The 21,392-nt window shown below is 54.4% G+C and overlaps 2 protein-coding genes across 2 annotated transcripts; both read right to left on the bottom strand.

Moving 5' to 3' along the window:
- Nucleotides 1-3,609: 3,609 nt before the first annotated feature.
- Nucleotides 3,610-8,101, bottom strand: LOC135402815 (somatotropin). The gene is made up of 5 exons (XM_064636274.1): nucleotides 8,018-8,101; nucleotides 6,824-6,987; nucleotides 5,666-5,782; nucleotides 5,146-5,307; nucleotides 3,610-3,904 (listed from the first exon to the last, which is right to left on the bottom strand). The coding sequence occupies exons 1-5, from the start codon at nucleotides 8,025-8,027 to the stop codon at nucleotides 3,704-3,706; spliced, it is 654 nt and encodes a 217-aa protein (XP_064492344.1). The 5' UTR covers nucleotides 8,028-8,101; the 3' UTR covers nucleotides 3,610-3,703.
- Nucleotides 8,102-11,498: 3,397 nt separating this feature from the next.
- CD79B (CD79b molecule) lies at nucleotides 11,499-18,560 on the bottom strand. The gene is made up of 6 exons (XM_064636613.1): nucleotides 18,395-18,560; nucleotides 16,365-16,406; nucleotides 15,124-15,432; nucleotides 14,495-14,613; nucleotides 14,181-14,222; nucleotides 11,499-13,837 (listed from the first exon to the last, which is right to left on the bottom strand). Exons 1-6 carry the CDS (start codon nucleotides 18,459-18,461, stop codon nucleotides 13,739-13,741), a joined length of 678 nt encoding a protein of 225 aa, XP_064492683.1. The 5' UTR covers nucleotides 18,462-18,560; the 3' UTR covers nucleotides 11,499-13,738.
- Between the last annotated feature and the right edge of the window lie 2,832 nt (nucleotides 18,561-21,392).

Below are 21,392 nucleotides of genomic sequence, written 5' to 3'. Positions count from 1 at the left end.
GCTCCTTTCAAGCCAATGTGCAGACAAGAAATTGCAAAACGTCCCTTTTTGGGGGAAAAATGGAAACATCAGGGTCACAATAAATGACACTAGGAGTGCAAGCAGTGATGGAGCTGAGTGCTGGCAATGAGCTACAACAACCCAGGGGATTTGGGGACACCTCTCTGTGCCCTCATTTCAGCTACTCCAACAGCAGAGGAGCAGGACCCAAATCATGACCCTCACAAGCCAGGGCTTCCCTTGCTGTCGTTGCCATGAGGGTTGTGCTGAGAAATGCCTGTACCTGCTCAGGTAAGCTGGGTAACCTGGACAAAAAGCCTCCCCAGATAAGCCATGGTGTTTCTAGATGGAGTGAGACGAAAATCCCCTGCTCAGGGCTGGCTCCTTGATATGGTTTGGAGACTTGGCAGGGAGCCAGCTTCAAACCTGGCCATGCTGTGCCCCCTCCTCACCAGCCTGGCTTACGTAAAAATCGTAGGGAATACCGGGTAAATCTGGGCCCTTCCTTGGTTACAAACTGGTCACCAAGGAAGGCCTCGACCAAACTGCCACGCTCGTGCTGGGGCTGGCCCACAGAACCCACCCCCCAAGCACCATGAGCAGTTTTACCATGGTACTGAGGTATTTTTGTTCAGATCCCACAATCACCTGCAGGGATTCTCCAAAGCTTTTACCAGTCATTCCCCCTGGGTAAAAGGAAGCTTGCAAAGTGTGTTTTTAGATGCGAAGTTTGATTTATTTAAGAACTTATTAAAAAATCATTTGATTTAACCTACTGTGGCTTTGCCAGGATTTTCCCTCCCACAGATTCCATAAAGAGCAGCCCTGGATGCTGTCATGTGTCAGGCTGCCCCGTAACAATCCTGTACCCTAAATGAATGTTTTTCCATCCCATCTAAAATATATATGTGCATTTCTGCACAAAGATACCCCCCAAAAGTAGTTTTACTGTACAATTCCAAGATGTAATTTCTTCTCAGGATTTAAGCTGAGGCAATTGCAGCATCAAGGAGTAAGTAGTCTCTCTCCATGTTTCTTGTAGACCCACTTCAGGCCACAATTAGGTCACCCTGGAGCCTTCACTTTTCCAGGCTGGATCCTGACTAAGAGAATCCCAATTTTCTTACTCATCCTCACCCCCACCTGCCTCCTGCTTTCTGCTGTGCTTTGTGTGGATTTACTATTCAGTGAAGTATTGGCACAGCATTTTGCAGGCAAATTAATGGGGTTTGGTTCCAGCTCTTCCACCTTGTGCTCGGCTCTGGGCACTTTTGCCGGGAAGACTCCAAACTGGCCATGGAATTGGGGCTGGAATCCCCCCTGGGCTAGCCCAACACCCCTGTGACGGAGACAAGGGAACTGAAAAATTATTAAAAACAAACCAAAAAAATAGAGGAGAAAAAAAAGGGAAGGATTTAAAAATAAATTATTCGTGTGGTAGCAGCACATTTAGTAAAGCCTTCAGTACAGATGGGGAGGGCTGAGGCCTTGCCTCGAGGGGAAGGAGAGATCACTCAGCCCTGGGGGTGCCCCGGGCCTTCCTCCCCAGCCCTGGGGGGATCCGGGGGGATCTGGAGGGGTCCCGGGCCCTGTTCCTGTGGCCCCGGGCAGGTCCCAGGCCCCGCTCCCCGCAGCTCCAGCCCCTCGGTCACGGCAGCGCTGGAGCCGCCATGGCCCGGCCCGGCCCGGCCCGGCCATCCCGCTCCTGCCTCGGCCTGGAGCGTGAGGGGAAAGTGCCTCAAATCCACCCCCCAGCCACAAATCCATCCCCCTCAGCCCTGAATCCATCCCCCTCAGCCCCAAATCCAGTCCCCCAGCCCCAAGTCCACCCAAATCTACTCCCAAATCCACCCTTCTCAAACCCAAATCTACCCCCAACCGACCCCAGCCCAAAATTCACCCTCCTCAGACCCAAATCCACTCCTTTGGCCCCGAATCCACCACCTAGACAGAAGTCCACCTTCCTCAGACCCAAATCTACCCCCCAAATCTACCCCAGACACAAATTCACCCCTTAAGCCCCAAATCTCCCAAATCCACCCTCCTCAGACCCAAATCCACTCTCTCAGCCCCGAATCCACCACCCAGACAAAAGTCCACCTTCCTCAGCCCCAAATTTACCCCCCAAATCTACCCCAGACCCAAATTCACCCCCTCAGCCCCAAATCTCCCAAATCTACCCTCCTCGGACCCACACTTACCCCCACATCCACCCCAGCCCCAAATTCACCCCCTCAGCCACAAATCTACCCCCCTCAGCCCCAAATCTACCCCCCTCAGCCCCAAATCCAGTCCCCCCAGCCCCAAGTCCACCCAAATCTGCTCCCAAATCCACCCTCCTCAGACCCAAATCCACTCCCTAAGCCCCGAATCTACCACCCAGACAAAAGTCCACCCCCTTCAGACCCAAATCTGCTCTCCAAGTCCACCCTCACATCCTCAAATCTGCCCCTGTGCCAAATCTACTATCCAAATCCACCCCCCACCCCAAATCCACCCCCTCGAGTCCTGAATCCACTTCCTCAGCCCCAAATTTACCCCCAAATCCACCCCCAGCCCCAAATTCACCCCCTCAGCCCCAAATCTACCCTCCAAACCCACCTTTCCAGCCCCAAATACACCCCTGTGCCAAATCTACTACCAAACCAACCGCCAGCCCCAAATCCACACCCCCAGCCCTGAATCCACTTCTTCAGCCCCAAATTTACCCCTAAATCCACCCCCAGCCCCAAAACCATCACCACTCAGCCCCAAATCCACTCTTCTCAGACTCAAATCCACCCCCTAGCCCTAAATCCATCCTCAGCCCCAAATCCTCAGCCTCCACTCTCAAATCTGCTGCCTAGACCCAAATCTACTCCCAAATCCACTCCTAGCTCCAAATTCACTCCCCTTAGCCCTAAATCTGTCTCCCAGCCCCAAATCTACTCCAGCCTCAAATTTATCTCCCCAGCCCCAAATCCAGTCCCCCCAGCCCCAAGTCCACCCTCCTCAGACCCAAATCCCCCTCCAGCTCCAAATCTGCTCTTCAGCCCCCAATCCTCACTCTTCAGCCACAAGTCCATCCTACAGCCCCAAACCCACCCTCCCAGCCCCAAATCCACCACTCCAGCCACACCCCCATCCCCAAATTCACTCCCTCAGCCCCAAATTTAACCCCAAATCCACCCCCAGCCCCGAAATTCTCACCACCCAGCACTCAAATCCACCCTCCTCAGACCCAAATCCACCTCCAGCCCCAAATCCGCCTCCCAGCCTCAAAACCTCACCTTCCAACCTCAAATCCACTGCCAGCCCCAAAGCAACCCCCAAATCCACTCCCCCAGCCTCAAATCAACTGCCCAGCCCCAAATCTACTCCCAAATCCACCCCCAGCCTCAAATTCACCTCCCTCAGCCCCACCTCTGCCCCCCCAAAGCCAAACCCACCCGCTAGCCCCAAATCCACCCCCAAATCCACCCTGTCAGCCTCAAGTCCGCCCTCCCCACCCCAAATCCTCACCCCCCAGCCCCAAATCCCCCCTGTCCTGCTCCAAATCCACCCTGTCCCGGTGGCAGCTCATCCTTCCCTCTCCCACAAGAGCCTGTCCCCCCAAAAAGCAGAGGCCTGTTGGCAGTAGCGGGTTTATTCTCCGATTTTCTCCCCCGGGAGCAGGGCAGCCGCGGCCGAGGGCCGGGGGCGGGAGGGGGATCCATCCCGGGGGTCAGACGATGCAGTTCCCCTCTCCGTAGCGCCGGCACTTCATCACCTTCAGGTAGGTCTCCACCTTGTGCAGGTCCTTCTTGAAGCAGGACAGGAGGCCGTAGTTCTTGAGCAGCGCGTCCTCGCCGCGCGGGTGGACGTCGAACTTCTCGTAGGTGGGTTTGAGGATCTGGGGCCCCCGTGGGCTCCGGTCCTCCAGCTCCTGGGGGAGGATGGAGCAGGGCTGGGGATGAGCATCCACCAAGCTGAGCTTTGGGAGAGGTCAGAGGGGGTTTTCCCCCGTGGTGGTGCTTCCCCAGGCCGCTTTACGGTCTGAGAAATGCTCATTGAGCCTTGATGGACCTGAGAAGTGGTCACAGACCCAAGCCTGACAGAGCTCGAGAGTTTGGGCGATACTCTCAGGCACAGGGTGTGACTCTTGGGGATGGTCCTGTGCAGGGCTAGGAGTTGGGCTCAATGATCCCTGTGGGTCCCTGTGGGCTTGGCATATTCTGTGGTTCTGTGATTCCGTGACCTGGGCCGAGCTCCTCTTGACCTTATCAGAAACACTGTGCTCGCAGGAGCTGGTGCTGTCTGCCGAGCTCCTGCTTTTTTCAACAAACAGCCTTGGAAACTTATTTTTTCCCCTGAATAACAACCCAAGTGGAATCATATTTTTGTTCTCAAACTTTCAAAGAAAGCCACTGGCCTGAATTGTGGCCAGGGTGGGCAATTCCTGTGGCTAAAGCCCCCTCTGTGTGGGCCCTATAACCAGCAGTGCTGAGTGAGACCCTTTGAGCTCTCCTGTGATCAGCGACCTCCCTGTGCTGGGGCCTCTCAGAGCCCCCAACTCTCCCATTTGCTGCACTTGGAGGATCCCAATCCACGGGGCTGATCCCCCCACTCCTCAAGGCTCAGCCCTTCACCTGCTGAGAAGGTGCAAAGGCATCCCAAGGGAGGATTTCCATGAATCCCAGGGGAATTGTTCACAGGTACCTTGTCCAGACTCTTTATGTCTGTGTGCATATGCCATAGAAAATGCCCTGGGAATGCTGCTCTCCGGGATTCTGATGTACTTTAGATTTGTGAGTTAGTACTGTGAGTTACTGTCGTGGTGTAGTAAATCCTGTATGAACCCTTTGCTAAATTGTTTAACTTCAGTTATGGTTTAAGTTAAATGCTGTTAAGTGCTGTTGTGCCTTTAAGCTGTATTTGTTTTCATCCTTACCCTTGTCCTACCCTTTGCCTCCCCCACCAGTCCTCCACATAGGTAGTTTTGGGTTTGTTTTGATTTGGATTGATTGATTTGGGATTTTTGTCTGCTTTTCCTCAGTGTGCTTTAACCATTTACTAAGGGGTAGAGTGAACCTTGACAACGAACTTTGTTGTGCTGTCCCCGAGAGCCGAGTGCCCCGTGCCCAGGAATTCTCTTACTCTGCAGTCATGCCATGTGCTGTGACTTACCCTCATCAGAGCTTGGATCCCTTCTTCCAGGTCCTTTAGTTTTTCATACACTCTGTCTGAGGTGCCAAGAACCAGGTTGTTTGTGAACACCTTGCTCAGATACTGCACCGGGGTCAGCCAGGACTGGATGAGAACCAGGGAAAAACGAAGCAGCTCCATGTCCTGGAATTAGGACAACGAAGGGTAAAAGCTGTGTGTGGGGTGTTTGGTAGAGTGTCCTGCTCCCTCTGGGACAGCCTGGAGTGACCCTGAGATGTGTCACTGCTCCTGCAGCTTCAGCAGACAAGTTTTCAGCCTGAGAAGCACCACCCAGACCCAGGTGCTGTGCAGACAATGCTTGAGAGGAGAATATGGTTTATAATGTAACCCAGAAGAGTCCTCCTTTCTTCATGCAGGGTTTAAATAGTGAAAAAGGGAGAGGAGGGAGGAAGCACCAAAGTCCTCACAGATGGAAACCCTCTGTTCCTGCCATGAGGACTCTTCAGACAGGTCTGTGCTTGCCCTGTGGGAGAGAACTTACCGATTTCTGCTGGGCGTCGTCCTTCCCCGTGGGAGCAGGGATGGTCTCTGAGTAGCAATATGCCACCTGGGAATTTTTGTTGGTGTGTCTTTGGTCCTCTGGAATATAGCTGCGTTCCTGCAGAGACATCCCAGATACACTCAGATCTGTCACCTGTGTGCTGGAGGAGACCACAGACACTTCCCAAGCTGTCCTGCATGGTTACTCATTGCAAAGAATAAATGTGAAACACGAGGTACCTCTGGACAGGGTGGGAAACAGGAGTTTGTGTGTTGGCACAATAGTTACTGGCCCTAAAGGTCTTCCTCTCATGAAGGAAAGGTGCTGAGGTGAACTCAGAACACACCTGGTACTCCCAGGGAGCAGATGATCCCTGAGGAAAGCTCTTGCCAAAGGGACATCTCAGGCCAGCACCTGGCAGCAGCAGACACTGGGTGGTTTTAAGCACTCAGGCTCTCCCAGGGCCAAAGGTGATGGACACGGGGAAATCTTGCAAAATATCAGTGCCACCTCCCAGCTTATCCTGAGCAGTGGGTCTTGACATGGGCAGAAACGTCCCTGAGGAGGGGGTCAGAGATGGGACAGGGAGCTGAGAGGAGGAGAGAGTCTCCAGGCTGATGGGAGAGAGCACAAGGATGGAATGGCAGTCTCCCTTTAATATTAAATAGTAAAACTTAAGCATTGTACAGCTAATTAGTGCAAGATACTAACAGAGGACAGAATGGGAGATGTTCAGACTTGACAAGTGCCAGAATGTGGAGCTGGAGATACTGATTGTGTAAGTGCCTCTGAGAGCCCTAGAAAATTCTTAGAATGAAAGTACACAGAAGTTTGAGGCATTTAAACTCATCTCTTCATTTCAACCTGCTTGGCCATGACTGAGTCAATAGGCTGATCCTGACACAAGGTTTACAGTCCACAGCTGAAATTACAGACATACAAATCTAGATATGAAGCAAATACCATTTTCAGAATTTAATGCTGGACAGAAAAAGATTCTGACTACTTATAACCTGTTCTGGTGTCTTTCCACAACTTGTGGACTCTTTCTCCTCACTGAGAGCTGACAAAGACACCAACAGCAGAAAAGTCTCTGTCTGTAGGAAGTCCTACAATCCTGAGTAACAGGAGAAGGTGCCCTGAGGCCACACCACTTACAAACTGCTTGTAGGTCTCTGCAGCCAGGAGGTGAAGGTGCTGAGCCCTCAGCACAGCGTTGGCAAACAGGCTGGAAAGGGGCATGGCCGGGAAGGTGGCAACTTGCTGTGGCCACTGCAGTCCCAGAGTGATCAGGGCAATGGCCAGAGGAGAAAACCAGGACCCTGCAGCAAAGCAGAGAGGAGGCTGTTAGCAGGGGACTGTGCTGAGGAGGGGGTGGCATCTGGGAATTCATTCCCAGCCTCTTCTGTCCGTGCTGGCTGAGCCCTCACCTGCCTTGCTTGGTCCTTGTTGGATGCTGTGGGTGAGCTCAACCCTCCCCAGAATCAAGGGAATCACAGAACATCCCGAGTTGGAAGGGATGCACAAGGATCATTGAGTCCAACCCCAGGACCATCCCAAGTGAAACCCTTTCACTAGACCTGCCCTCAGGGCTTGTACTGCTCTCAGTGTTTTCAGCAGCAGACTCCTGCCTGGAGTCATGGCTGCTCCATGAAAACTGAGGTGTGTCCCTGCAGTTTTCCCTGACACACTCGTGTTCTTCCATAGGCTTGGCCTGTGGAAAGGCAGGGGATGGTGAGACCAGGTGAGGGCCTGGGAGCACCCCACTTCAGCTGTGGTCTGATGAGGTGGCACCTTCTGCACTCACTGGGATGAGAGCTGGTGACATTCCCTGTTCTGTGACCAGCTGCTTTTGCTCTCTGGGACAGACCTGTAGGATTTGGTGACATTTGTCAAGCCTAAAGCTTTCCAACCCACAACGTTTCACACAAGTGTCCATCTGTGCTTACAAAGACCACAAAGTTCATCTCAGACAAATATCTGTTGGAGGAGGAATGACCTGGACCCTGTGGGACTTGGACATGAGAATTAGACATAATTCTGATCCCTGTCCTAAGCTTGGAATATGAGTTTGAATATCCATGCCAACATTTATGGTAATAATAACTATTATAACTGTGACTTGACCTTGTTCTTCATGTTCTCCACCCTTGCCCCGTTTAGGCTGAAGATTAATTCATGGATTAAAGTCACACTGCAGGGGAAAATTTCATGGATTTATAAATTTCCATATTTTAATTTAGGGATGGCAAGGAGGGTATAGCTCACCACAGAACCCACCCCATTGTCATCTCCCATCACCCTACACATGCAGCAGCATTGCCAGTCCCTTAAAGCTGAAATAAAATGTACCTGGAGCCATTTCTGCCCGGTGAGTTGCTCAGGTGTTCCTTGACACTGAATGTTTCCTCCTTTCATCCGGTAAAGGAAACTGTGGAGGCACCCCCTTATATAGCAGGGGGTCTGTTTAAAATGGATCTGTGTGTCCATGATCACAACAACAGCTCCATATCTTCCCACTGAATAAATGCACAAGTGCTCAGGGGGGTGTCACCTCATCACACTCGTTACACACATGAGTGCAGGCTGGGGAGGTTGTTTGCCTGGGGATTAAATCAGTGTTCCATGATTTCACCATATTCTGCTGTTTATTGCAATTAAAGGTTTCCTGATCACTGCAAGACCCATCCCAGATCAGATCAGTGCTTTTTACATGGTGGAATTTGTGGTGTCCACTCAATGTTCCTGCAGGGCTCTGCAGCCTTGGCCCACAGTCCACAGGGCTGACTGGCCAGCTGGGGACACTTTGGCCTAAAGCAACTGGCAAGTTCCACCAGGGGAGGTTTAGTTTAGATATTAGGGAAAATTTCTCTATGGAAAGGTTGTCCAGGCCTGGCACAGCTGCCCAGGGCAGTGGTGGAGTCTCCATCCCTGGAGGGATTTAAAAGATGTGTGGTTGTGGCACTTGGGGACATGGTCAGTGGTGGCCTTGGCAGTGCTGGGGGGACGGTTGGACTGGATGGTCTTAGAAGACTTTTCCAACTCTTCTGTGATGTTTTCCTCTATGTTGTTTTAGTGAAGATACACCTAGATGGATATTGTCACACGAGTCCTACTTCTGCCAAGTTATTGCTTTCTACCAAAAAGCTGAAAGTTCAGCAAATAATTTTGCTGAGCTGGTTTGCCAAAGGTGGGACATGAAGCTGTCCTGTCCAGGTGCTCGTTTGGATCCCAGCCAGCCCACTGCAAATCCAGATGCCAGAGCTCTGGGAGGTTTCTCTCATCCTCAGCTGGATAAGGCTGTGGGAAGATGTGGTTATGAGCATCTTCCTGCTCTTACCTGAGAAATACCTCTGGATTAAGGAGAGGGTGGGTTTGGAAAGGAAGTGGAGGAGATGGGGAAGGGACTGATGGAATCACAGAATGGTTTGGGTTGGAAGTGACCTTAAAGACCATCCAGTTCCACCCCCTGCCATGGGCAGGGACACCTCCCACTAGACCAGGTTGCTCCAAACCCTGCGCAACTTGGCCTTGAAGAGGAGAGGACACAGAACACTATCCCTGCTTTTGAGAAAAGCAAGACAGAACCTGGATTGGCAATTCCAGTGCTCCCCACAGAGCACTGATTGCCCCAAGCCGCCCTTTTTTGGCCCTTTTTCTGGTGTTCAGGGACTGTGCCTGGTCAGGAGGTAATTTGGCTCCCCCCAGGCCCTGGGTTTGCTGTGCTCCCCAGTGTGGCTCTGGTTTCAAAGTAGCAGCATCACCCCCAGGGCAGCTGGAGCAGAGGGTGGAGAGCTGGTTAATAATCATGGGGCAGAGCTCGGTGTGTTCCAAGAAGCCCCCCCGGCTGTTGCTGCTGGAGACGTGGTGGTGTCACAGGGTAAATGTCAGTCCCTAGAGAAGAGGGAACAGTGGGTCCTGCAGTATCAGGTGTCCTGTCACCCAATAGCCAGCAACATCTGGGTGTGTTTTTGTGTTTTTCTACTCCAGATCGTGTTTAAATATGTCAATATTTGTCAGAGATGAGCAGAGCAGCAGCTCCCCAGCCCAGCCTGGGCACTGCTGCCTGTGAATCACAGAATATCCTGAGCTGGAAGGGACCCATCAGGATCATTGAGTCCAACTCCTGACCCTGCACTGGACCCCCAACAATCCCACCCTGTCCCTGAGATCTTTGTCCAAATGCTCCTTGAACTCAGACAGGTTTGGTGCTGTGACCACTTCCCTGGGGGGCCTGTTCCAGTGCTCAACCACCTTCTGGGTGAACACCTTTTCCTGATATCCAACGTAAACCTCCCCCAACTCAGATTCAGCCACTTCCTCGAGTCCTGTCGCTGGTCACAGAGAGCAGAGATCGGAGCTGCCCCTCTGCTGCCCCTCAGGAGGATGTTGAAGACACAACGAGGTCTGACCTCAGTCTCCTCCAAGCTGAACAAACCGAGTGACCTCAGACTCCTCATAAGGCTTCCCCTCCATCCCCTTCCCCACCCTCGTGGCCTCCTTTGATGCTCTTTAATTGCTTTACGTGTTTGTTTTTTTTTTTTTTTATATCGTGGTACCCAAAACTGAGCCCGCAGGACTGAAGGTGCCACCGCAGCACCTCGTTGCTCTGTGCCCTGCCTGTCCCTCGCTGCCTCTGCAGCTCTGGCAGCGAGAGCGGTGCTGACCCCGCGGGGTCTGTGCCGCAGCCGAGCTCGGCGGGGCCGGGCCGGGCTGTGCGGCTGCCCCGGGGCCGGGTTCGTCCCCGGCCGTGTCTGGGCCGGGCTGTGCGGCTGCCCCGGGGCCGGGTTCGTCCCCGGCCGTGTCTGGGCCGGGCTGTGCGGCTGCCCCGGGGCCGGGTTCGTCCCCGGCCGTGCCTGGGCAGTCAGTGATGCAGAAGCGCCGGCGAAGGCAGTGCGTGACTGCAGCGCTGGGCTGACTGCGGTTGCATAAGCGGCTCTCAGACCTCAGCTCGGCCCTTTTTCCAGCTTCCGAACGCCTGCATTTGCAACCCTGAAGCATCCCGTGTCCTCCTGTGATTTCCGAGTTCCTTTTGTTTTTCGAAAGAGGAAAAAAATGTCCCTCAATTCTCTTCGGGTTGGGGGTTGGTCCCGTGTCCACCCACCTTACCCTGAGCATCTCAACAAGTGAAAACAGCTTTCCTTGCTCCCTGGGTTCTGGTGACCCCCAGCCTGGGGGCTGTGTGGGGAGGACCTTCCCACCCCGATGGGTGAGCACAGCCAAGTGAATCCTGACCCAGGAGCTGCTGCCAGCCCAAAGCCCAGGCTCTGCAGAGCTTTTAGGTGATGGGTGATTACCTCTGCCAGCTCACTGCTCTGAAAATAAATTCCATTTCAGATTTATTTACTGCAGCTGGAGCTGCTCAGTTTCCCTGAATCCATCTGGAAAGGTGAGGCTGGAAAGGTCCGGGGCTGCAACCCTGTCTGCCTGCCTGAGGATCCCACTGGTGGCAGGGAAACAGGGATTCCTGCTCTCTGCAGTCACCTGGAAGGAGGTTGTGGGCAGGTGGGAGGGTCAGTCTCTTCTCACAAGAACGAGAGGAAATGGCCTCAAGCTGTGCCAGGGGAGGTCTAGGTTGGATATTAGGGAAAATTTCTTCCCCAGAATGTTTGTCCAGCCCTGGCACAGCTGCCCAGGGCAGTGGTGGAGTCCCCATCCCTGGAGGGATTTAAAAGCCCCGTGGATGTGGCAGTTCAGGACATGGGTCAGTGGTGGCCTTGGCAGTGCTGGGGGAATTGTTGGACTCCATGATCTCACAGGGCTTTTCCAACCTAAATGATTCAGGGATTCTATGATAGAAATCAGGACAAAACACAGAGACTGGACGGTATATACTGACATATATTTATTTACATTAAATGCATTTTAAACACAGACCTATCTCAATACAGAATGAAGCCAAACCACATCTCTAGGCTCCCTAGAATCTAGTCTAAACATTTAAAATAAACCAGTGACACCACAGAAATATTGGTTTGCTTCTGGCATTTTAAAGGAAGCCAAAGCCTCTGGAACAGCAGAGCAGAACTGGTGTCACTGAAACTGCTTTTGACACTGGTGGTTCCTTGCCAGCTGCAAACAGCAGATTCTCCTTATTTTTTGTATTACTCAGCTCAGTCAGTTGAATTAGTTGCATACACAGAGCTGAGGAACCCCCTGGGAGCTGGGAAGGCCAGAAAATATGCCTTCCTCTTCCATTTGGAAACTGAAAGCAACGGATGGAGGGACAAGCTCTGCTACTCCTAAAATCTTGGCAAACATGGAAACCAGGAACAGCCAGTTCTTTTCTCTCACTGTGAATGCTCCTTTCTTTAAAACCAATTTAATAAGTAAAATATGTTTAAGCAACTTTTATATACATGTGGTGGAACTAGTTTGGGGTAGTTTTATTTAATTAGTAAAAATCAATTTCAAAGTGCTGGTTTTGTGCTATTTAAACAGAACTGTGGTTTTCCATGGAGGTGGTTTGTTGGTAAACAAGAACCATCCTGTTCCTTCTGAAAAGCCCTGTTTGCTCATAATTTTACCCTCCTCTGGCTGTTTTGGGGTGTGGAGCAGTTCCAGCTGCTTCTTGGAGGCCCAAATGTTGAGCCATAGGGGCATGGGGGCCCTGGGCTCTCTGAGGGTGACAGCAGTTTAAGCCACAACATTCTTGTCACCCCCTTGTGCTGCCTCCTCCAGCCAACCCCTCTGGCCCCCCAGCCCTGGTTTAGGTGCCCAGCTGGCCCTGAGCCCACCCCCCCTGCAGCTGCTGCTGCTGTGCCGAGATAGTTTTATTAACAAACCCAATTAGCACCGCTCTGCTCCTCTCTGGATGTTTTTTAGCCTCTCCTGCAAGACCAGATGCAGCCACGAGTGGAGCTCCTGGCCCTGGGCCCTGTTCTCGTGCTTTGGATCCTGGAGATGCTCCTTTCCATCCCTGCCCACCCTCAGGGTGACGCTTGAAGGGGTGAAGTTTGGTTTCTAGCTAAGCTGGACCCATGAAAAACTGCTCCTTGTTCCCAGGGCATCCCAGGGCACTGGCACCAGGCTTAAGGGACAGCCCTGGACCGGGCACAGCAGGATGGAGCAGGATGAGGTTTATCCATTACCTTTATTTGGGCTTCAAAATGCAGTTGGAGGTTTGTGTCCCACAATTTACAGCTTTCCTGTAGGTTCTGAGGCCACACGTGTCCCTCACCACGGGGATGTCCTTGTGACATGGGCCAGCTCTTGCCTGGGGAGGAGCAAGCCTTTGGCTGAGACCTGTCTCCCCAACTTCCCTTGTAGTCTTTGGGGAGAAAGAGGTGCTTTTGGAGGCTCCTCCATCTCAGATATCTGCCAGCTTGGCCTGTGGACACATCCATGACTTGACAGCTAAAGAGTGGCCCCAAATTCACTCCTCATAATACTCACATGGTGCTGCACACCTCAGCTCCTCTGCCAGGGCTGCAGCAGGGGCTCACAGCCCAGGAGGGTCCTTGCAGCTGGAGATGGGTCATGCCTGGTCCTCTCCTTCCCAGGGATGGTGGGACTGGAGGACACTCACTTTCCCCTGGTACTTCCATTGCATTAACCACGCAGGAGCTCAGGGCTGGGCCGTTGGCCTGCCTGTGGTGTGGGGCTGCCCAGGGTGTGGGGCTGCCCAGGGTATGGGGCTGCCCAGGTGTGGGGCTGCCCAAGGTGTGGGGCTGCCCAGGGTATGGGCCTGCCTGTGGTGTGGGGCTGCCCAGGGTACGGGGCTGCTCAGGTGTGGTGGGTCTGCCCAGGTTGTGGGGCCATTTTGGTGCTGGGGGGATCACAGGTGGCTCCTAATTTCTACACAGGGGTTCATTTCTAGTTTAGGGGTTCATCAGTGGGGCAGGGAGAGCGACAGCCGGGGCAGGGCAGCCTCGTGTGCACAGCAAAGCGAGTGCCCGAGGGCAGCAGGATCCCAGCCCCGGGCAGGGCTGCTGGAGGTGGTTTGCAATCCCAGGATTGCAGCCCGGGATCCAGGTGCCCGGCAGAGCTGTGGTCTGGGGGATCCACCCCCACAGGTCCTGGCAGGGTCCTGGCAGGGTGTTGGTGCCAGCCTGGCCGTGGGTGCAGGACCCCTCACTCTTCACCCGGGTGCTCCCCCACTGTCCACTTGGCCTTCATGTCCCGGAAAGGAGTGATGTCCTCGTAGGTGGCCATCTGCTCCACCTCCAGCCCCTGCACAGATAAGAAGGAGGTTGAGACGTGGCAGGAGGACCATGGTTCCATCTACAGCACATCCCCCCCTTAGGACCTCTGAGTGGGGATCCATTTCCAGGCTGTTCTCCCCAAGACTGGAGCAGCTTCTGGCAGGGAGAAGATGGAGACAGATGGCTGGCTGTGCTCTGAGCTTGGCTTGGTTCTACGAGCAGCTCTTTATGGCTGATGTGAACTTGAGAGGAAGGTTCCCAAGGAGGAAGGCTACAGGGGCTGGTGACACCCAGCAGACACCCAGCAAGGGCACAACTCCCTGTTTCAAGGCCCAGGTTGATGTTAGAAAGGTCCTTCTGTAATTAATTACCTCATAGGTGTGGTCCTCCTCTGGGCCTTTCTTGCCTTCACCCTATGGAGAGGAGAGTCACAGGTTGGTGTCAGCCCCCACCAGGATCCCCTGTCCCCAGCCTTGGTCCCCCAGGTCAGGTCCCACCACTTCCACAGGCAAATCCACGTAGTCCCACCCAGAATTTTAGATGCTTGTTTTCCCACTTTAGCCCCAAAATGGGTGCTGGTCCATCCCCATCCCCCTCACTGTCCTGCCCAGAATGGAGGACACTGTGTGAGCACCACAGTGGCACAGCTGGGGACATCCCCACTGCTGGAGACACTGTCACTTACTTTATCCAGCAAGAGGAGTATGGGGATGCTGATGAAGATGACAAGCAGGATGGACTGGATGATGATGATGGCATCTTTCAGGGTGTTCCTGTTCTGCATCTGCTTGAGGCTGCTGTGACCTGGGAGCAACATCATGGGGAGAGCCCAGGTCTCACCTCTGTGCCAGGCTCCCAGGGACTGGGGATGAGCTCACCATGGCCACAGGTTGGTGTGTCAGCAAGGGTGGATGGAGGGACCAGGGTGACATGTCCTCCAGACTGGGAGAGACCAGAGCACTGTAAACTGCCCCCAGGATTGGCATCAGGGACCATCTCTGGGATGAGACAATTTGGGCAGAACCCACCACTGGCCAGGAGCAGGATAAATCTGATTTATTAGAGAAACGTGGTCCCTGGGGTGTATTTTTGCAGGATGGACATGCCAGGGCAAACCAGGGAGGGTTGTCCTGCTGTTTGGTGCTGGCAGTGAGGAACCACGTGGTGCCATGGAGCAACAACCCATGGTTGTATCTGAGGGGTCCCACCAGCACAGGCAGAGGTGGGTGTGTAGGAACCTGATGTGGGGTTCGCATGGAGGTGGAAGGGTGAGAGGAGGAGGAGAAAGAACATTCCCTGGGAGCTCCCACTCACCCAAGACTCGGAGCTGTGTCCCACACGCATGCAGGTGCTTCTTCTCCAGGACGTTCTTTCTGTCACACACGTAGATTGCACTGTCCTCAAAGGTGGCACTGAGGATGGTGAGGTTGATGAAGGTGTCTGTCCTGTTGATGGTGTACTGGGGGGTGTTATCATCCAGCCCACAGATGTTCTCACTGTCCTCTGCTGTCTTGTACCACTGCATGATTTTGGAGTTGTTGGAGTAGCAGATGAAGTAGATGGGCATGTTCTTCTTGACCGCCACGTACCGGGGGTGCTGGTGCACGGAGGGGCACACGCTGCCTGCAGGGACAGGGGCACTCACAGACCTGGCACCCACGAGAGCCCCCAGCATCTCCCACATCAGGAGCTCCCCACTTTCATGGATTATACTGCTCTTGAGCATTCAGCTTTGTTTTTGAATTATCTCTGTCTGGGGTAGTGGTCATGGCCCCAAACCTGCCAGAGCTCAAGGATTGCTTGGGCAATGCTCCCAGGCTCATGGTGGGATTTGGAGTGTTGTGTGCAGGGTCAGGAGTTGGACTTGATGATCCTTGTGGACCCAGGATCATCTCCCAGCTCAGGATATTCTGTGATTGTCTGAAATTGGAGCCTTTTGGTGGAAACACACTTTTAATGGAAACTCCATTTTCTGTGGGAATGGCTTCACTCCAATACTTTGGTGCTGCTCCCACCACTCTCTGTGTACATCCTGTTAACCCCAGCTCCCAGATTACAGCCAGTGCTGGCACCACAGAGCATTGCTGGGACAACCCCATCTCCCCATCTGACTTCTCTCAGACTTCCACAGTTTTTGCATTTTGCTGTATTTTGTTGGGGTTTTTTTTTGTTTGTTTTTTTTTTTTGGTTTTTTTTTGTTTGTTTGTTTTTTTGCCATGTTTTGGTCCCAGAGTGGTGAGTTTGAGGGCTCCTTTGGGTTGCAAACTTCATGCTTGGAGCCCCGTGGGGGGGAATGGCACAAGTGCTGCGGCACGAGCCCAGTGCCTGACGCCAAGGAAAGGCTTATTTGTGCAACATCCTCTGCAAATGCAGAGGGAAAATGTGTGGGTGCTTAGGAAAGACAAACCAGATCTGGCTTTGTGGGGGGAGAGGAAGGTGCAGGGCTGGGGCTGTGCCATGGAGGAGGTCACAGCCTGCAGGGACCGTGGCCAGTGCGGGTGGGAGGGACCCTGGGGACACACGTGGGGGAAGAGCCCAGTGGGTCTGAGCCATACCTGGGCTGTCGCTGGTGTTGTTCTTGTCTGCTGAGATCCCACCTGCAAGACAGAAGAGCCCTGAGATAATGGCCAGGAGCTCACGGAGGGTGTCCCCCATGGAATGGCATGAGCCATGGGTCCCTCGTGCCCACTCCATATGGGGAGTGCTGGGGAGCATCAACAGAGCCCTGCTCAGGGGACAAGGGGCAGTGCAGATTTGGGTACAAACCCTTCTGTTTCCATCCTATCTCCTGAATCTTGTCCAAGTTGTTTTTGGGTTGACACCCCAGTGAAAACCACCTTCACTATTAATGATCCCGAGGCTGATGCCTCTCTGGAAGGGTCCAGACACTCACCCTCTCTATTTACACTCTGAATCAAACAGAAACACTTCCCCTGGATTCGGAGCCCTGTGGTGGCCAGGGGGGTTCTCAGACCCTGTGACCACACGGCCCCTCGGGCCCAGGGCTGTGGCTGGAGCTGTGGGGCCTGCGATGCAGCGCAGGAAGCGGGGTGAGGTGGGGACCCCCCCAGCCCCCATGGGTGCCTCTGCCCGCAGCTCCAGTGCCCCTGTGCCTCGGTTCCTCTTGCTGCAGCTGCGCAGGAAGCACCAGCCCTGTTTACTGCCCCGCTTCAGTGCCCACTCTGCCTCTGGTGAAGATTTGCCAAACCTCGCCGTGGAGAAGCCGGCACGGAGGTGGGGGCTGCACCACCTCCCAGCACGCTGGGGCAGCTGCAAACCACCCCCCAGAAGAAGAAGAAGAAGAAGACAAAGAAGAAGAAGAGAGGTTCAATTCCCCAGCCCGAGCTTCACCCCAACCTATGCCACCTTGTTGCAGACTCCCTGCCCCAGGCACATCCTGGCTTGGCCCTGGGCCCCTCTCCCTGCCCCAGAAACCCTTCCAGGTCTGTGCTGCCCTGTTCACCTCCAGCACTGACATCTCTGCAGGTGAACTCTCCCTTCCAGCCCCATTTCATTTTTTCCAGGATGGGGAGATGTGCCTTGACCAGGCTGTGTGCTGGGTACGTGTCCCTGTCACCTGTGGTGCCACCAGTCAGTGAGACAGGGCTTTGCTCTCCGTGTTCTGTTGGTGTTTCTAAATGAAGACCAGGCTGGCTCCTCACCCTGAAAGCCTTCACACCCTTCCAAACCAGGAGTTCTGTTGCAGCCACAGGTGGGCTGAGCTTCCCCTTTCCTCCCCTGAAGTCACCATGAGAGCCACGCTGAAACCCTGCGACCTCAAATCCCTACTGGACTTGTGTGGCCAACACAGAAACACTTTAAATGCCCTTCCTCCCATGGGCTCAAGTTTCCCCTGCCAAGGAATCTGTGTGGGATCTGCTGCAGGTTCTCGTGGGTGTCCCTGCAGCAGGCAAGGGGCGATGGAAGGGGACAGGAGTCATGTCCTGGGTTTAGCTGCTGCTTCTGCATGGGGATGCCAAGGGGAACCGCACAGGGATGTTCACACAGGGCCCACAAATCTCCCCCAAAAGCCATTTTCCTCCCATTTCTCCTCTGCTCCCAGACACTGAACCCCACAGAGCAAAGGGCTGTGGCTTGGCCATGGCCTCAGTGATGTGCCAGCCCCATCCTCAGGTCTTTGAGAGCAAAAAATGGTTAAAAAGACCACAACAACCCTTCTTTCCTGACACCTGCCACCACAGCCAGGCAGGCCCTGCACCCACTTGGCGCTGGGCTCCTGCCAGAGCCAGCTGACCAGCCAAAAACGTGCCCTGTCTCCACACCACAGGGGGAAGCAAAACCTAAAACCTGAGGCGGGCATTGAGTCCTGAGCCCTGTGTGTCCCCCCGGGCTCTGCTGCACCTGGGAGGCTTCCAGCCCAGAGCAGGACTGAGAGAGGCCAGAGCAAAGTTTAACACAGTGAAAGGCAGAGCTGGGTGAAGCCCCCAAGCAGGGAACACGTGCCAGTGCATCCTCTGGGCACAGAGTTCATGCCAGTGCATCCCCTGGGCACAGAGTTCATGCCAGTGCATCCCCTGGGCACACGGTTCCTCGCTCTGAAGTGCAAACCCCCTTTGATGCCTACCTGTGACCAGAGCCAGCAGCCAGAGGTTCACCTGGAGCACCCAGAGCCTCATGCACAGATCAGCCATGTTTCACCCCACGGGGCAGGGAGACACATCCAGCCTTTGCTTCTGCAAAACGCAGCGGCTGCTCCCGCCGGCCCGGCCCCGGCACCTAAAAATGGCAAAGCTGCTGCTGCGCAAGACGGCCCCTTTCCTGCTCATGTAAATCCTCCTGCTGGGGACTTTCCCCCCGGGGCTGGTTTTGAATGCAGTGCAGACGCTGGGCCAGCAGGTGCCTGTGCCCTGGGCACTGTCCAGCCCCGTGTCCCTGGGCACTGCCCATCCTCGTGTCCCCAGGCTGTGCCCACCCTGGTGCTGATATTTGATGGAGGTGACCAGGACTGCTGTGGATCTGCAGCAGAGCTGGAGAGGAGCCCTGGCTGCAAAGCACTTGGTGATGCCAACCCTGGGATGAGCACAGGGGATGAGTCCAAGGAGCAGGATGTGACTTCTTCCTGGCCACATCCCCGGGGGATAGAGGATGGGGGTGACCTCCAGTGTTTCCCCCAAGCTCCAAAGATCCCCTCCAGGGTGTTTGGTCCTTCGGGTGGTGGGCAGGGGTTGATGTTGGCCCAGTTGCCAAGAGTTGGAGCAGGGGTAGGAACAGAGGATGTTTATGGAGTTAATTGTGGATGTACTTATGGATGTACTGCCATGGCTGCACCCCAGAGAGTCCCTGCAGCTGCCCTTCCAGGGAAAAGTGAAATCCAGAGTCATAAAATCATGGAACTGTTAAGGTTGGAAAAGACCTTCAATATCAAGTCCAGCTGTCAACCCATGTTCACAACTAAATCATGTCCTCAAGTGCCACGTCCACAGGTTTTTTAAACACTTCCAGGGAGAAGAGAAGGGGGGAAGAGATGGCCAAAATAAGGTCTCACCTCCCTGGCCACCAGCCATGCCTGGGTGTTGTGGGTGCTTCACACCCCATTTTCCATGACCAAGACCCTTCTCCAAGAATCCTTTGGAGACAGACAGACTCTGGGGAAGCACAGCGAGGCACCCCAAGGTGAATTTTGATGCATGACATGGTTTCCCTCCGTGCTGTGCCCCCTGAGCTGCAGCACTTTAGTGGCTGCAGGTGAGCACTGAGCTGTGACTTCAAGTGAAAAACACCTTTGGGTACTGTTGCCAGTCGTGTTGGTCCCCAGAGTCTGGGTGCCACTGCCTGGGGCCTCCCCAAACCTTCATCTTCTGCAAGTTTGGTGGTTTTTTTGCCAGTCCCGAGCATCCGGCGGATGCTGGGAACCAGCTTGAGCCTCACCTTGTGTGCAAAGGGACAGAAAAGAAGAGAAATAAAGTTTTCCAGAGAAATACTGGCTCCGTGGGGGAAAAAGGGATGATGGGAGGGGTGCCTTCTCCTGGCACTGCAGGAGAAGGGGCTGTGTCACTCAGTCCCTGCTGCCATCACCCCCCGGGTCCTGCTGGAAGAGCAGAGCCTGGCCATGACATCCCAGCAAGGCAAAGGCCTTGGGATGCCCACGTGCTTGGTGGGCACTGGAGGGGGTTTTAGCAGGCTCTGGGGCTGGAGATGGGAGCTGGGATGCTGGAAGCACCTGGGAAAGCCCTGGAAGGTAAAACCAGGAGCAGGGCACAAGCTAAAGAGGGTTTGCAGTGACAATGGCCAAATCACCCACTGCACTGCCCGGGGGTCCTTGGCACCCTGGAACAGGCACAGACCTGGGCTGGAGGGGCTTGGTCTCCCCTGGAAGTCCCCTGTGTTTGCAGTAACATGTGACATGGGATGCAGAGGGACCTGGTGGTCCTGTGGGGAGGGTCCTGTGTCCCCCATGCCAGGAGAAGCTCCTGGACCACCCTGACTCCATAACCCACAGTCCAGAGCCACTGCTGGGCAGCTGCACCTTCACCAGCCCGTCCCTGTTCATCAGGGTTTGGGTTTCACCGCTGTCCTTTCCAGGGCTGTGCCACCTCCCCGCTCCAGCCCCCTGGCTGCGTTGGTACCACGCTGCTCCCAACTTGAATTACAGCAGCCCTGGGACGAGCTGTTCCAGCAAGAGCAAAAACACAGCCATGCCATGTCCCTCGGGGGTGTCACCGAGTCCCAGAGGTGTCTCCTCCTCCAGCCACACGCTGACGCAGGAACCTCCTTCGCCCACCACTGCCTTCTCCCCGTGATGCTGACCTGCTCCCACATGGCTGCTGGGGGGGGTTGGCCCCACAGAGCCTGCCGTGGGGCAGCTCAGGGGGTCTGCACCTCCTCCAAGCCCACCCCTCTCCTTGGAACCTGCAGCAGCATCTCCTGTAGCTCCCAGAGTTGGGTTCATCGCTGTGAGCACTGAGGGCTCCAGGGGATGGATTCGTCAGCAGAGCAGAAGCTCTGGGGGCTGGGTTGGGCGTGCCTGGGGGTCTCTAGTGCAGGATCAGACCACCAGCCTCTGCTGAGGATGGCAGGTCCAAGGCCAAGCCCTGGAGCAAAGGGAGGGGCCGTTCACCCCTCCCAGCTCAGGGAGAACATTTCCCCCCTCTAACACACCCCAACGCACTTGGTATCGTAATAACAGATCATTTACAGTTGTTTATTTTAAGAAATGTACAAAGTAAAACGGCTTTAGCTCACACAAATCCTGCTCTGTGGCACTTTTCCCATCACTGACGACACGTACGTACAAGCAGCATCGATTGTGAACCACAACGGGCTGGGAACCGCCGTGCCAGGGATGCTCCCCACGGAAACGCCGCTGACACCAGCTCAGGCTCCTGTTCCAGGGAGCAACAACACAGAAAAGAAGGCACAAGGCTATGGGATGACACGTGGGTACAAGCAAGCTCAGCACCGCTCCTGGCCAGCCTGAACGTGGGGCATCCGGAACGGCTCAGCGCCCAAATCAGCCCGAGGAAAGAAATTAATTATAATCATACAAAAAAGACAGACCCTTTGGTTTCAGGAAGCAGCCCTTGTTTTAAGTGGAAGAGGTTTTGGTTCGTGGTTGGTTTTGA

The sequence above is a fragment of the Pseudopipra pipra genome, chromosome 26, assembly GCF_036250125.1.
Source record: "Pseudopipra pipra isolate bDixPip1 chromosome 26, bDixPip1.hap1, whole genome shotgun sequence".
In the NCBI taxonomy this organism is placed as follows: domain Eukaryota; kingdom Metazoa; phylum Chordata; class Aves; order Passeriformes; family Pipridae; genus Pseudopipra; species Pseudopipra pipra.
Note: the sequence above shows the minus strand (reverse complement) of the source record. Positions and strands in the feature narration are given on the sequence as shown.

Coding starts and splice junctions, on each gene's coding strand:
- LOC135402815 (XM_064636274.1), bottom strand. Junction 5,783..6,823: donor CAGAGACCTACAAGCAGTTT/GTAAGTGGTGTG, acceptor ATGTCTCTGCAG/GAACGCAGCTATATTCCAGA. Junction 3,905..5,145: donor GGATCCAAGCTCTGATGAGG/GTAAGTCACAGC, acceptor ATCCTCCCCCAG/GAGCTGGAGGACCGGAGCCC.
- CD79B (XM_064636613.1), bottom strand. CDS start 18,461: ATGGCTGATCTGTGCATGAGGCTCTGGGTGCTCCAGGTGAACCTCTGG. Junction 14,614..15,123: donor GACACAGCTCCGAGTCTTGG/GTGAGTGGGAGC, acceptor TGTTGCTCCCAG/GTCACAGCAGCCTCAAGCAG. Junction 13,838..14,180: donor AGGAGGACCACACCTATGAG/GTAATTAATTAC, acceptor TTATCTGTGCAG/GGGCTGGAGGTGGAGCAGAT.